The sequence below is a fragment of the Copadichromis virginalis genome, linkage group LG14, assembly GCF_057382275.1.
Source record: "Copadichromis virginalis isolate Kocher_CV1m ecotype Utaka linkage group LG14, C_Virginalis_male_GT1.1, whole genome shotgun sequence".
Lineage (NCBI taxonomy): Eukaryota > Metazoa > Chordata > Actinopteri > Cichliformes > Cichlidae > Copadichromis > Copadichromis virginalis.
Window position 1 is genome coordinate 25,737,779 of NC_140631.1, and position 16,328 is coordinate 25,754,106.

At 43.1% G+C, this 16,328-nt stretch overlaps 1 protein-coding gene across 2 annotated transcripts in view; it reads right to left on the minus strand.

The window, feature by feature from the left end:
* Positions 1 to 16,328, minus strand: part of npas1 (neuronal PAS domain protein 1) — a 36,989-nt gene that overhangs the window by 7,449 nt on the left and 13,212 nt on the right. For both annotated transcript variants that reach the window (XM_085430144.1, XM_085430143.1), the window contains exons 4-5: positions 6,996 to 7,063; positions 5,277 to 5,366 (exon numbers count right to left, since the gene is read on the minus strand). In XM_085430144.1, coding sequence (XP_085286270.1) covers positions 5,277 to 5,366; positions 6,996 to 7,063 — 158 coding nt within the window. The remainder of the gene's footprint in view (positions 1 to 5,276; positions 5,367 to 6,995; positions 7,064 to 16,328) is intronic.

The following is a 16,328-nucleotide window of genomic DNA, read 5'->3' on the forward strand; positions in this document are numbered from 1 at the left end:
AGAGAGGGGTAAAGATGTAGGAAACCCCACCGAGTGAGGGGAGATGACAGACGAGGTTTTATCACCCCTTATGTTATTCAGCGCCAGACACGCAGGCCTTAATTTCTTGGGAGACGGTGCCACATTTCGCAACTGCGCCACCTGTAATAAACATATTATTAAATACTAGATTTGATGGGCACCATATGGAGAGGCTGCCCTGCATACTTGCAAGACTCGAAAAGTAATTATCCCGTAACAACTGTGCTACTGTCACACTTTGAAAACGTGCGAGAACGGCTGACCATGCTGACCTGGGAACATATTTGGATAGATATTTGAGGATTTTAATATCTGATAGCATCAAGACAATAATAAATGCAGTTACTGAGAAAGTCCAAGATAAGAAAAATCAATTAAATCTTATGCATTTTAACCATTAAGACATTGAGCAACACAGGTTTCAGATAGTTCAGGGGTCTAATAAAAAGCAGAAACCTCAAAATATATGCCCCCCTACACAAAGGGGAATTAAATGAATGACATTATTTACATTTCTTTTCTTTATAAAAATGTCTCTTTTCTCAGCTAACCTCATGCATCACATAAGAGCACACTGGATCGCAGCTCCCACAGTGATAAGCAGAAGCTCTGATAACGGCTCAGCAGAGTAATATACAGCAAGCGTGTGTGTGTGTTTGGCTCTCAGTTGGCAAACTCTTTTCACTTTTTCACTTCCAAAGACTGTGCTGTTGAGGTCTAATGTATTTATTTCTCCCTCGTTCTCTGTCCAGCTCTAACAGGTGAGGCTGGTAAATGTGGAGACCAACAGCACTGCGCTAGCTGACCTTCACGTACGTCAGCAAACTCTTTTTAATCAAGAATTTTTAACACGAGGAAAATTCAGTGTTTTTGTTTACCGATCCTTCTTCTCCTCAGCGTCGATAATACGTCAGCACTCTACAGCTGCGTGCTTTTTGAGTCTGACATCAAAACTGACTCGTTCATTAATGTTTTAAAGTTAAGAGTTTGCAGCTGTCCATTAAATGGCTGGATATCTCTATTAAACTCTGGATGAACCTCGCTTTGAGCATTTCATGTTACCGATTATATCAGTATCTATCTGTTTGTATACTTATCCATGTATATGTAATTGTTAGCACATTGTCATTCTCAAGGACCAAGTCTGCTCAGAACACTGGACCAGCCATTTGAAAGAGGCAAAATCCCTCGACCCGGTGGTGTTGAAAAACAAGGTAGAGAGGCGAACAGGTCCTTATGGGCTTTACCGGGCTTAAGAACTATCCGAATAATATCACTTCATCTCAAGCAGGAGGGCGAGATTGAAAAAAGATCAGACAGAAATGAGAAGATGAGGAAGGGATGAAGCGATTGAGAGGATGAGTCAGGCTCAGACATAAAAACAGGTATAGAATGTGGCGCAAAGGGAGGCGTGAGGAGAGACCGAGATCATTCAAATCTCTCTGAGAGCGTGTGTGTGTCTGCGTGTGTGCGTTTGTGCCTATGCAAGCACACGGCGCGCCTCTGTTTCCCTGCGTATGTGACTAGACTGTCTGTTTTTATGTCTCCGTGTGTCATTGTGTGTCACTGTTTGTGCGAGTAGTTGTCTGTCAGCGCATCTGTGTGAACCTGTGTGTGTGTGCGCGCAGAGATGCACGTGCATGCATGTATGGTGGTGTGGTGGGGACGAGGGGCAGCGAGCAGGGGAAGCAGAGACATGATATAAATAATAGCAGGGGGCTTTAATATGTATGAGGCATCCGGGCAGTGGTCCACAACATACTCTCAGCCCTCAGCCCTCACTGACTGATGGGAGAGGAGAGGAGAGGAGGGAGGGGAAGATGGGGTGGGGCGGAGGTGGAGTGGGGGCTGCATACTAACCATTCGCAGATCAATTCTCTCCTCCCTCAATCTACCATCCTTCCTCCCTCCTCTTTACCCCATTTATCCCTTTTTTTAATCCTACTTTTACTCCTCCATCCTTTTCATGTCTCCTCCCTCATCTTCTCCAACCTTTGTCTCTCCAGCTATTCTGCCCTCCCCTCTTCTGTTTCCATGTCTTCTCCCCCCTGCCTCATCTGCTATGTGTCGCTCCCAGGTTTATCCCTCGTGCTCCCGGGCCTGAAAACCAAGTGAGCCAGACAAAAAAGAAAAAAGATACCTGTGCGCCAGGGGAATGGGCGGAGGGCTGTGCCCTTGGTCAAGGTGCCTGACCTGGGCTAAGTCGGCTAAGCAACCCCACTGTCAGGGGAGTGGCCCGGGTGGTAAGCCAGGGCAGAGGGGTCAGACGGGGGGACAGGAGACGCGGGGCTGGGGCGGTCCACAGGGGCGACATGCCCTCTAAAACAAACAACCACTTATACTTTTTCACTCAGAACATTGTTTGTCTGTCCTTCCCCTCTCCCCTGTGTCCGCCTCCACTCACCAGCAAAGTATATTGAAGTGTTTTGTCCTCTCCCTCCCACCTTCCCTTCTTTCCTGTTGTGCGTTTTTCCATCTCATTGCTTGTGTCCATAAACACACTGTATATTCGCGCTCGCCCCCCTCCCCGAACCCCGTCTACCTGCCCTTTCTGGCTGTGTCTTTCTCATCATAAACCTCCTCTGTGCCCGGCCGTCCTCATCTTTTCGGGAAGGTAAACGTGGCGCTGTATGTTTAAGGTTTGGAACGTAATCTTAGATCATAAATAATTTCATTAGAATGCTGATGGCTTAGGCCCACTTTGAGGAGATGTGATGGGTTAGGCCATCTGCTCAGCTGATAAGAACAGCTCTGTTTTATTAGCATCTCCACCAAAGCCTCGGCTGTCTTGTTTACCTAGGCAATCCCAAGGCGAATTTCATTCCTACTGCACATTTAAACTCTATTTACACACTCAGACTCTCTCGCTCCTCTTTACCACCGTCTCTCCCCATATTCCTCTGCTTTATTTTCTTTCTCTCTTGTAATTGTCTGTCTGGTTCTCGCTGTTCCTCTCTGCAGCTCCCCTTTTTGTTCTGTCTTCTCTACGTCACTTTCTTTTGTATCTCTCTGTGTTTACATGTACATTGTGTGTGTGTGTGTGTGTGTGTGTGTTTGCAAAGAAGACTCAAAAACTCCACGACAATTCAAGACAATCCTTGTCCTAATCCAACTTTATATTAACCTTCATTGAATGCCCCATGACAGGAAAGTTTAAAGAATAGTTTCAAGTCTGCCTCACATTAAGAGTAATTAGGCGTTGTAATCGTTCTTCTTCTCCTTACTTGCTGTGAATCGATCTTAGCTGTAGAGCAATGGGTGCTTTTTATTATGCTAGCATGTCTTCAAGCTTCCCTCACTTTTTTCTCTTCCCCGCATCTTAACTCCTCCCAGTGAAAATGGGAGACAGAGAGTGATCTGTGAAAGGAAAGACCTATGTTTCCTTATTGCAAGCGCCTTCTGAAGCCTCCTCTATCTGTAAGGCACAGCAGCTCTGCAGGAGTGGCATGGACAACCACAACAAAAACATAGAGGGAAACTGAATGAATATTTGTATATGTGGAAAATAAGAAAGGGCTTGATGAGGTCATCTTGAAAATGTGATTTTTGATTCTTTTTTATTGTGAATAATTAGTAAAAACAAAGTGAGGTGAACTTTTTCAACTTTTCAAGCTCAGCATACAAGAACAAGCTTGAGAACCACTGATTTAAGAGACTGAACTATATCTTCTGTTGCAAGAACAATTTTGGGGGTCAAGAGAGTAGTGAGAACACGGGGAGGGGGGACAAACATGTCTTGTGGCTCTTCATGATATGAAACTCCATCAGGAAAAAAATGGAGTCAGTGAGCTCATTTTTTTCCTACAAGTCTCCAGTTCAACATTAAACAATGACTAAATATCTGAAAACTAAAAACCTATTTCCCCCCTCAAGTTTTCTTTACACTGACTTACAGGTGCAATTCAGGACATCATTGTGTACAGGTGGAGGAAAGTATATTTATGACCAGGGCCAAAATTACAGACTATCAGTGCAACTTAACAAAGTTGAGGAAGGATTTAGTAAAATGCATCTAAAGAAAATCTTTCCATTTCAAACTTGCTTGCTGCATTTTTTTTCTTTGTATTACGGTGTAAAACAAGAATGTAGTAACATTCATCACATGTGCAGCAATCACAATAGACTGAAAACAGTCAATATCAGTATGCAATTAAAGAATTACACAGCCTTAACAATACAGAAAGAAAGTACAACATCCATCTGAAATTAAATGAAACAATGAGCAATGGTTTAAAAGCTAAGCCTGTTATCCTCTTGCATGTGTATAGATATATTTTTTGTTTAATATCACATTTTCTGCTTAACAAAAAACTACTTCTGACATTATATCCCTAAGTTACAGTGATTTCATAACTGGGGACAACATCTGTTTGATTTATCTGCTCTGATAATTATACATATATATATTTAGAGATTTTTCCAGTCAGTACAGATATGAATGATAATGGTGGCCAAGGACCAATGAAGACTAATGAGATCTCCTTCATGTGAGTACTGTACTAAAAGGAAAAAAAAACATATCCTTAAAACTTATTCTTAAGTTTGTTAATGGTTTCAGCGACTGCCCTTAAACAAAGAAAAAACCCTCAGTTACATCTGTTATTGTTACACTTGCCTCTCTCTCGCTCTCTCGTGCTGTACCCATTCTTCTTAGTTTGAAACATCTCTCTCTTATCACACCTCTCCTCCTTTCCTCCCCCTCTCTTTCTCTCTCTGGCTGTCTCTATCTATCTTCCCATCCCCCTTGGTGTTTTTCCCCCTCCCTACAATCAATGTGGCTTTTAAGATGCCTATCGATTTGTTCCCCTAGACAGGCCCAGCGCGCTGGGGCGACACTTTGATTGCTAGGCCAGTAATTACTGTTATTATTTATGCATCTGGGCAAAATGGCAGGACTTAACATTCACAGTACAAGAGGCCACAGGCAATCAACAGAGGTGAGCACCTGGAGAGGGAGAGAGGGCGGCAGAGAGAGCTAGAGAGAGAGAGAGCAGCATTGCCCCTGTGAGAGTTGTACTCCAGAGATGAGCACAGAGAGTGCAGTCAAAGATATTCACACTCACACACAGACACACAAACACACGCGCTCCTGGGAAGGGATATGAAAGCATAAAGAGAAGACAGGCACATGTGTGCAAATGCACTTGTAAATAAAGGATTATGTGGTCACGTGTGTGTGTGGGTGTGCGTGTGTGTGTGTGTGTGTGTGTGTTGTGTGAGAGAGACATAAAGAGAGTGAGATGAGGTTGTCTTACCTGTGAGAGTCCCAGGTAGATAGAAACTGTCTCTGAGATGTAGAGGAACCGTCCCTCCTGGCTGACCACAAACACAAAGCCATCTAGAGACTGTGCACATAAACACACAGGGACACACACGTGGGCACACAAAAACACGCACACACACACATGCACGCAGAGACGCAGACATAAAGGCAAACAGAAACAAGACAGACAAATGAGAGCAATTAGCGTGTATCGAACAAATTACAATGAGCTAGAGAACAAACAACCCATCACCCTTCGGCCTCTTCTCTCAACTGGTGAGCACGCTCACACGCGCGCGCAAAAAACTCACATGACGTGCATAAATGTGAATAGACATGAAACAATTCCCATAGACGCAGCTACACGTGCGACAGCTGCGAGTGAGACCTGCGTGACCGAACAAACGGTGAACAAAACAGAGGCAGACGCAACGCATGCGGTGTGGACGTCCACAAACACACACATACGCACGTGCATCAAGAAAGGCGCACTTAAACAAATTCAGCAACGAGACATGAGAAACTGAGCTTATAGACCAGGGGCTGTTCCAATCAGCCGTAATAAACCAAGAGTCGAAGCTTCATCCTGGATCTCCAGCCACACACGCACACACACGGACAAATAAACACAGACACAGATAGAACCAGAGTCATTACGGCCTGCAGTGATTCTAATGAGAAGTGAAAGGTATACAGCCAGCCCATTAGAGGGGACTGCTTCAGAGAATAATATTAATCGTCATAACAAGCATCCAGGAGTGAGCTGACACAGTCTCAGCCTCACACACACATGCACACACACCAGGGCCACTTTGCTCTAGAAAAATGATTGCTATTTTGGCGGCCTAGTGCTTAAAGTGGCAGTGGTAATTTATGCAACTGACACATCCAGTATGCAAATGTGTGGCCGGGGTGTGGAGCGTCGTGTGTCGTGTGTCGCGTGTCGCGGCGAGGAGAAACCAGCCGCATGAATGTCGGAGAACTAAAGTGCAATTATCAGGCTATTACTGTGGAAGAACGGCTGGGAGGGGAAGAATCATACAGTTTTTCTGGAGCGTTAATTTGATTTCTATCAGCGCCGTTCTCTAAGCCTCTCTTCCTCTTTAAAATGCCAGAGGAGAGCAGACATATGTAATGTTTCTTTGTTTTACCACAACCTTCTCACTTCTCTACTCTCCTTTTATCCCTCCACCTGTTCCCACTCCTACCTGTTCTTCCTACCGCCTCCCCCTCCCTAAGCTCCCTCCAAAGTACAATCTGCAGTGCTACCTCCGTTGCTCTTCCTCTGAGTCTTTGCCTACATTCTGCATTTCGTCACCCCAGCAGCCCTCCTGCCCCAGAGTACCCCTCGGGCTGTGTTCATCTGTTAGTGCAAAAGGGAGGTATTCTTTGGCAGCATCTGAGGGTTACGCGATGTGCTTCTGTGTCTGAGTGTGACTGTGTTTAGGAATTTGCCTGGAAATATGAGTCAAGGCAGAACGACTTGAGCCAGTGCAGGCTGTGATCACACATAGCAGCGACTTAGCACAGCTGGATAATCAAACAAATGTGACTGTTAGGAGGGGAAAAAACATTTCTAACTTCAACTTTTGATACATCTGAAAAAACTAGTTTCTCTGCTTAACAACACAACATAAGCATGGCAAAAAAGTCAACTATAGACATAATCAGTGCGGTACAAGAAGCAATGTGTGGGTGATGCGGTCGTTACCTGCAGGAGGTGTGCCCCTAGGTGCTGCTCAAACATGTCAGTCGCCAGAGAATGAGATGAACGTCTAACTGCAGAGAAAAAGGAGACAGACATTGTCATAAAATGCTGGCGGGCAGCATTTTATACCTGTTGATATTATAGCAGGTGAGTAGATTTTGTTAATTGATCATGAGCAGGGCTTTTTCAGTGCAGAAATTTGGGTTTCTGTAGGTAAGGTGCGTGTTTTTATTACTGTAGTATGACAAAATGCTAAAAAAAAAAGTCTCCATGTTTAGTACTAGACAGTTAAGATCACATATTACAGTTAGAAAGGCCATGCTCTTGGTCAGTGTAACCATCAGAAACAGCTTAATTAGTCAAAGCTGCATAAATAAAACACAAACGTCTTAATATGTAGGAAATCATTTTGCCGGTCGGGTTTAAGCCACGCTGATGGATTAATTTCCATTTTTTTGGATGAGTTAATACAGCTTTGAGGAATAAGTGATTACACAAATTGATCTGGAAATAGAGGATTTTGCATTAACGTGGGATCTCTTTCACAACTTTAAAATCTTCAGCAAAATCAAAAGTGAAACTTGAAGCAATTATGTCTGATAAAAGAAGAATTTACCGTGCTTAAAAGAAAAAAGTGCACATAAGGTGGAGCGCTGCGTGACGCATACCACTCAATCTCTGCCAGGCATACAAACAAACAAGCAAACACACACACACACACACACACACACACACACACACACACACACACACACACACACACACACAGTGTCTGCATCACCACTCTTAATGCATCCCAAACACAAGCTATCAGAGCTGCTTCAGTGCCAAAGTGGTGGTGTTTACCAAGGCAATTACAATACAAATAGAGTTGGAGGTGGTTAGGTGGAGGAGGAGGGGAGGAGGGCGAAGATAGGTATGAGAGGAGCACAGAGGGTAGGGAAAATGAAAAACCTTAAGGAAGGAGAGAGTGATCGCTTTCTCCAAAGCAAACATGGGCATGGGGGTTGGGGGTGCCGCCACTGACGTGGAAGATTAATTTTGCAATCAGGTGTATTTACTGTTTTATGTCAGAAGGAGTGTGTGACGGTGTTTATGCACCTGCAAGTGTGTGATTGCAAAAGTGGGGACCATATGTGAGAACTAATCTCACTCCAACAGGGCTGCTTTTGAACACAATGTTCCCCGTCCAATGGAGACAAACTGCGTATGTCCGTGTGTACCCAAAATATGTGTGTATAAGAGCATATAAATGTATGTACGCGTGTGAGTCTGTGTGCGTGCCTTTAAGGATCATTGGATATCTGCGCGTGTGTATGTGTGTGTCGCTGCAAGGCTGCGGGAAATCAATACACGTTATGACAGGAAAATGAAAGCGCTGCTGTGGGTTACAACTGAACACAGAGGGGGGATCGGAACACACACACCCACCAACACACACACACACATATACAATCACACGCACATATATATTGCCCAGCTGCCTGCTTGTGATGTGGGTTTGTTGAATAGAAGAGGGAGGCATTCCATTAGAGCTATAGACACACACATACACACACTTTAGGAATACACACAGCAATGAATTCTCATGCACAGACTACACAGCAGCAACATGCTCTCCGATTAAACAACACAAATACCCGTGCACACACACAAACTCTCTCTCTCACACACACACATATACACATAAATACAGAGTTGCCGGACAAAGCCACAGTGGCATTGTGAGATTGGGGTCCCCCTGTGTGACAGAGTGTGAATTTAAATAAGGCAAGTCCATTCAGGGCTATGAAAGGGGGTCTGGTGCTGGGACCCTTCAGCCTAGTCAGTCCCTGCCTGGAGGGGGATGGGGAGCCCATTTCGCTCTCTGCCTGCCTAGCAGGCTCCCTTGTGGGGCAGCGATGCAGCCGCAGTGCTAGGAAGCTTGGAGGAATCAACCCCCGTGGTAACCATATAAGAATTAATCAAAAAAGAAGACAAACGCACTTCGATTGTTGTGAAAGTGTGTGTGTCTGTTCTGGCTTTCGTGCCACAGAACCCTGGAGGAGCGACGGTGATGGTGGGTGATCAGTTGTGCTGAGTAGTGTCAGCGGGCCCAAGGAAACGCTGAATGTGACATGAGGCCAGCGGGGCTGACAGATGAGTCACACCCCTGCACACACACGCAGACACAAATACACAGAGGACCATTTATTAAAGACTGCCACAGTACAATAGGGCAACCAGGAAACCAAAACACTGGACCTGATGTGTGTGTGTGTGTGTGTGTGTGTGTGTGTGTGTGTGTGTGTGTGTGTGTGTGTGTGTGTTTGTGCGCACAGCATGCGCGTGTATGGTGTATTCTTGCGCACATGTGAAGGGAAAGAGTCTCACAGCGTTGATGGTATCACACTCTGAGAACAAAGATCCCTCTGTAGTGCTACTGTGAACCCCTTCTCTATGTGTGTGCCCGTGTGCGAGTGAGGGCTTTGCATTATTCTGTGTGTATACCTTAATATTACAGCTTCTATAATATTTTATGTCATTATAAATCATAATTCAAACAATAACATCTTTTTTTACAACTTAGATCTTATTTTGAACTTGCTGTGCATGCGTCTTATTGGTAGACCAAGTCAAAACAGATGACAAATGATTGGACAGACATTAACAAACCAACAATGTGGCCACGTTATTAAAGTCTGATCTGATCTGCTAAATGTTTCATTTAGATAGTTTTGGACAACACATCTCATCATTGTGCCTGAAAACATCATTTGTAGTTGAATATTGTTGTGGTCAAACAAGATTTTGGAATATTTTTGTGAATCTTAACTCTTTTGTACAGACAACTGGACGTTATTCCCTCTTGTTTAAGCATAAATATATAACCAAGAGAATTTTGCCCCAAAAGATCACCTTCAGCCAAGAAAAAAAGTGGTGGCACTCAGTGTAATAAAAGTTTAATTTGCCAGATTCCTGTATCTGTGACTCCTGGCCCAGTTGAAGCGCTGGAAAGAAAGAGGGCTTCAACTCAACTCCTAAATCAAGAAAGTGGTCTCGATCATGGGTGTCAAACATGCAGCCCTCAAAGAGTCAAAGCACAGCCCGCTGGAATTTTTATTTTTTTTTGCTAAATGTGAAAATTGCAGAAAAGGAGGGCATCATGTTTGACCTTTTCAATGAATTTTGCACCAGGAAGCATTGCATGTCGCTAAGAATAGATCATGTACTGAACCGGGACCTGAAACGCTACATTCACCCAATGCAGAGGCCTAAGTAACTGTCAGTTTGACATGATTCCTATTAACAAAGACACTGCACATGTAATGCTACAATTAAAGTAAGGGAGTTTTACATACATATATTATGATGAGTATATGTGCATGTTTGATTTAACTGGTCCGGGCTGTTTGAGCTTTATGTACTAAAATTAGTTTGACATCCCAGTCTTGGTTTCCTGCATGAACTGTTAACTTGTTTAAAAAATGTGTGACTGCCTGATTACTCTTTTTTTGATCCCTGATCTCATCAAATCCTTCAGTTTTTAACCATAAAAAAATGTTCAAAAGCAATAAAACCTGACTTTAGTTAAGATGCGTTAAATTGCAATTCTCCTTTAAGTGAGTTTGTGCCAATAAACACCGTGACTTGTGTGCAGAGCTGGACGCAGGGATGGCTGAGGTCTTTAATCGAGCTATTCTGTCACACTCCGATTCCATTAGCTTCCCGGGACTCTGCTAAGAGATTTAATTCCATTGTGGGAATAAGAGACAGAATGGGACAGGGCAGGAATGGACACGTTAATTATGATTTGACTCAGAGGTCAACTTGCACGGACTCCCCAGCGCTTCACAAGCAGAAAAGATTTGAATGATTGAATGAAAAAATTTGAATGATTTTCATGATACTTTTGTCTAATACATAATTTAGTCCCAGTTCAGTCCAGAGGAATGGCCACACACACACACAGAGCCAAGCATCCCCACGTGGGGGGCTGTAGACACACAGACTCCACCCCCACAGTGTCAACCTCTTTTAACCAGGTTAGGATGTTACCATGGGAACCAAACAGTGAACCCCCATTTCTCTCTCTCAGTTTCCTCTCTCTGTGTCTTCTTATTCATCTCTGTCTCTTAAGTTTGGCTCTGCCACCGCAGCTTCACCCTTTCAAAACAAGAGCCCGGTCACTTGCCAAGTTGTTTACTACCAATCCAAATGTGATGTTTCGGCCGTTCGACAGACAGCGAGAGAAAAAGTGACCCTAATCGCAGCGTCCTTCTCTGGCACAATTATCTTCTCACGCCGACATCCATCCCTCCCTCCTTCCCTCCCTCCTTCCCTCTATCTGTCCTCTATCTTTCCGTCTCTTCTCCATCGCTCCGTCACTCCTTTTGCGGTCGAACATAATTTGAGTGCAATTAACTTCCCTTAAAAGCCCAGGCTGCTTTAAACGCTGTGAATTAGAGGGGAGGCAGACGCAGGGAGATCGTGAAGAGGTGGGGGAGACAGAAGGGGAGGGGAGGGAAGATGAAAGCAATGAAAGAAATGAGGGGGAGAGTGAGAGGGAGAGAGAGAGAGAACGAGCAAGTGGAGGCAGAATGAAAGTCAATGTCACCAGCGCCGGGGAGGGGAGAGGTGTGTTTGACCTCACTAGCCGAGACAGTAAAACACTTCAGCTGGCCCTGTTGCTGGCGCTGACTTGTCATTGCACTGTGCCTTGTGAAAAAGGCAGAGGGCGTTCTCCAGCTGCCCTGCACACCTGTTACAGGTTGATATTTTCTCCCCTTTTCTGTTTTATTAAACAAAAATAAAAGTAGAAAGTTAATTTCAGATAGGAAATTTTAAAAGATATCTCTGTCTTACCACAATCAAGTTATTTTCTTTACATTATTATTATTATTATTATTATTATTATTATTATCATTATTATTATTATTATGTTTAACTAACATGCAAAAGTAAAAACTGAACCAAAGTGCAAAAGATACTTTTGGACTAATTTATATTCTGCTGAACCTAATAAAATGTTTTTTTTTACATTATGTTCTTATTTGTTATTTTATAAAAACATTAATACTGTCTGCATGGTTGGGTGTGGTTTATTCTTGCCAGTGCAGAGCAGCATAATACAGAGTGTGTCAGAGGTTTAAAAAATGTATATAAACCTCCAAAAAGCCTTGAATTACTTTAAACAAACAGCACACCATCACACTACACCGCCTGGACTAACCTGTTTAACCTTGCCTGTCCAACAGGAAGACTGCTTTGGTTTCACCTGTAGAATCTTGTTAAACTGTCAGTTTGCTTGATTGCAGATCTGCCACTAAGTTTAAGTAGATTCTTATCACAAGCAATAGAAAGCTTAGGAATAGGAATCAGGCTTCCTGGATTTTTTTCAAAGGAAGTGTAGTATGGGGGAAAAAACTGTCCCTGATAGCAAAATTTACTTAATACAGAGGCTTTGAAATATAAATGATGTCAAATAGTCCTTGAATATGCTGTGCAAACAGGTGCACAAATACCAAATACAGCATGGGTCATTTTACCTTCCCTGCCTTCAGCCTTTCCTTTTCCTTTGCTCCTTTCCTTCCATACTCTGTCTCTTTCTCTCTCTCCTCCTTCTCTCCCGCTCTCTCCTGCTCTCTCAATCTCTCTCTTTCTCTCTGTGAAGGTCATGCAATTGATTTTCCTCTGTCTATTCATTTTTCAAGACTGGCTTTGAAACGTGGGAAGCAGACAAAAGCCACTCCGGCCCCTCCCCTGCGCTCCATCCCTCTCCTCTCCTCCACCCTCCACCTTCCTTCCCTCTCCGCTGCCCATCCAAAAACCCCGGACAAGAGGGAATGTGGAGGAATGCAACCCCCACCCCCCAACACACCCCATCCCAATTTCCTCACACTCTTCTCCTTCTTCCTTCCTCCTCTCTTTCTGTCTTTATTCCTCCTACATTTGTTCCTTCCCCTGCTCTCTGGCCTCCGCTCCCTTTCAGCCAGATCTCTGACCACATTCCACTAACGGAATTAAAGTCATGCATCACACTTAAAACCCTGCCAATGCATTGTGGGTAGACTTGTTCAAACTGATGTCCAAATTAGCATTGCATTTTCAATATAGGCCCTGTGGAGACTGTGTGACCTGCTTGTAAGAAATCTCCAAATATTTAATTAAATACTTAACATATCAGATGTTGACCCAGTGGTAAGAATGTGAAAGATAATTCACAATTTTCTCGACCTTCACATAGCAGCTTCCGCGGGGGCTCTATATATTTATCGTTGTGGCTCACATTTGTACGAGAAGTGCCTCTCGTTGTAGCGTAAACCGCACACCTCACATCTTTTCAGCGCACTTCCACTTTGTACACAGGGCAAGAAGCACTACTACCTGCGCACCAACTATGCTGAACAGGAGGTATTTTCTATCAAGGCCAAGAAAAGTCAGGAATACAGAGGAAAAACAATTCGCAATTCATGCGTAGAGTCAAGGCTGCGGCTGTGTGTATGGGTGCTAGTATATGAATATCACTCAGACAATCAGATTGTCCTGCGCAGAAAGGATGATGAGATATTGATGTACAACAATGGGCTGATGCATAGGAATACATGTTTTCACACACTATGACTGTAGATTAGACTCAAGTTGTAACAGGATGGAGTTCAAAGTTCTTTAAAAGCAATATGTTGGCTTTGAGGTCATCCATGCTATTAAGTGGTCAGATATATACCATATCTAATCTTTAAAGCCGTCCTACATTGCCCCTTAGGGCCCAGAAGTCACCATGTGCAACTTGTCTGTATGTACAGCCTGGTTCTACTGGAGGTTTCTTCATGTTAAAAGGGAGTTCTTCCTTCCCACTGTCGCCAAGTGCTTACATTTAGAGGGTCGTCTGATTGTTGGGGTTTCCTCTGGATTATTATAGGGTTTGTATCACACAAGCACTGGCAATTTGAAAGCTACAACTATGACAAAAATGTACTTAGACCATATTAGAAGTTAATTTTTTTTCTAATTCAGCTATCTCATGAATACTCATTTTCCTTTATGGCCATGTATACATCAGTAACTTATTTTATTTGCATGTTGACTTTAAATCTGGTATATCGTTGTTTTACTTTTGAGTTTCATAACATAACATAACATGAGTTACATAACATTTTTGCAGTGCTTAACACCTTTTTAAGCTGTTTTGATTTCTTTGTTAGTCTCCGTATACTGTAAGCCTCAGTTTAGCTTCACTGACGATTATATGATGGCCTACAGTTTGTGATGTTATTGTGTCTCTGGTGGTTTTTATGTTTGGCTTCTGGTAAGAATTCAGTGTTGAAATATCCTGTGTTCTATCCACGTTTTGTGTGTTACTTGTAGTAGCTGTTGTAGTAATCATCACCCCCATGTTTCCATTTGTGCCTTCTTCTGTCTCGTTTCTATCTTCACGCTCTGGTCACTTTGCGTTTTCTTGTCTTGTACATCTTCTTAAGTGTTAGTATTCATATCTCTATCAGTCTCTTTTGGTTATTTTCTGTTTTACTTTGAAAGGCAGGTTTGCATCCTGTGTTCGTTTTGTTTCCTGTCTTCACCTGTGTGTGATTACTTTCACCTGTGCCTCATTACCTTCCACTCTGTCATTTCCCTGTCAGCATTCTGTGTATAAACAATCCTGCTTGCCCTTGTTTGTTTTGTTCCCAGAGTGGGTTCCTCATGTGCAGCCAAGTGGTTTTCCCCTTGCCGTGTGTAGAAGGCTGCTGGCGCCCGAGGAATTTATTTCTGAACTTGATACAGCATTAAAAGCTTGATTTTGTTAAGTCGTTTTGCTTCCAAGCTCCCATATTTGGCTCGACACCTCTACACTCGATATCGCTCGCAGTGAGGCCTTGGATTTTGGCATTCATGTGGATGTTTTACACCTACCAACACCTAAACATTGTTGGAAGTCAAGCTGATCAAGAAGGGTTTGAAACCGAGGGAATGACTCATCTTCCAAGCTGCCCAGTTCCCAACCTTTTAGCACACCAACAGATACAAGCACAATCCTCAACCCACAGACCCAAAGGGATCCACTGACAACATCTGAGGTCTCAGGTCATGTACAGGTCCTGTTTCCATCTTCCTGTGGGACCTACAATATTAGCCTGTGGGTGATTTGTTTATATAAAACTTCCCATTGATGCTTATATCTTAATTCTTTCATAATGGAATCCATCTTTAACGCTACACCTTAAGTCTCCGAGCAAAAAAGAAGACATTACATGAGTGTTTTCATGTGGTGAGCGATGTTCCAGATGAAAACCGCATTGACCTTAAAGATACTTTCAGCTTCTCCCTCTTTTCCCACGGGGTCACAGTAGATGGATCCACATGTTTGATCTGGCACAGATTTTGACACCAGATGCCTTTCCTGATATAACCATCCCATTTATCGAGACTTATGACCGACGTTAGCAGCAGGCTAGCTCTTAACACCCTGAGGCTGCGGTTGTGTCTTTCACAAGTAAGGCGAAGGTGTTAACAAACTACACCATGGAACCACGGAAAACCACACTGACCTTAATGTGTAAAAATTTCTATGATGCCCCCAAAGGATACTGGGAAAAGAACTGGTTTGGTATTTTTTACTATAACGTCACACTCAGACCGCACTGGTAGCATTACTGGTACTCACCCCATCAGGAAATGCAGTGCATAATGTGGGTAAAGCACACCACATGCAGTCTCACAGAAACATGCTGTTAATACGACAGGTTTTTTTTGTTCACATTTCCTCAAATTTACCAGGAACAGGCACAAAGGCGGACACACACACACACACGTCTATTTACACTGTAGCTGCATCATTTCCCCTCAGTAATAGTAGCAATTAGACAGGCTATATAATTACACTGTCCTCGTTATATAGTTAATTTCAGTAATTACAAATTGCACCAATAGTTTCCTCCCTCTTTTTTTATTATCTACCCCCTCTCCTTCTCTTTCTCCCTCCTAATAGACACACACTCACAGACACACGCAAACACACAGTTGCGTGTCCCTAACTTAAGAGGACATCAATTTGCCTTATAATAATTACCTGGAGTCTTGATCTGAGCTTAACCACTACCACTACTGCTACTACTCATCTAATCACAACCTGAAACCTGAACCTGACCTCCCCCTTAAATGGGTCTTCACTTTAAAATGACTATTATAGGGACTTTGCTTTTTTTCCACATAAGGAAAACATGTTTTTGGAGTTTTGTCTATAATATGAGTAATATTTATGTGCCTACACACACAAAAAACATAGATTTTATTCATACTCACTCTTGTCTATGTAAAATACTTGTATGATTATTTGCATGTGTGTTACAGGGGAAAAAA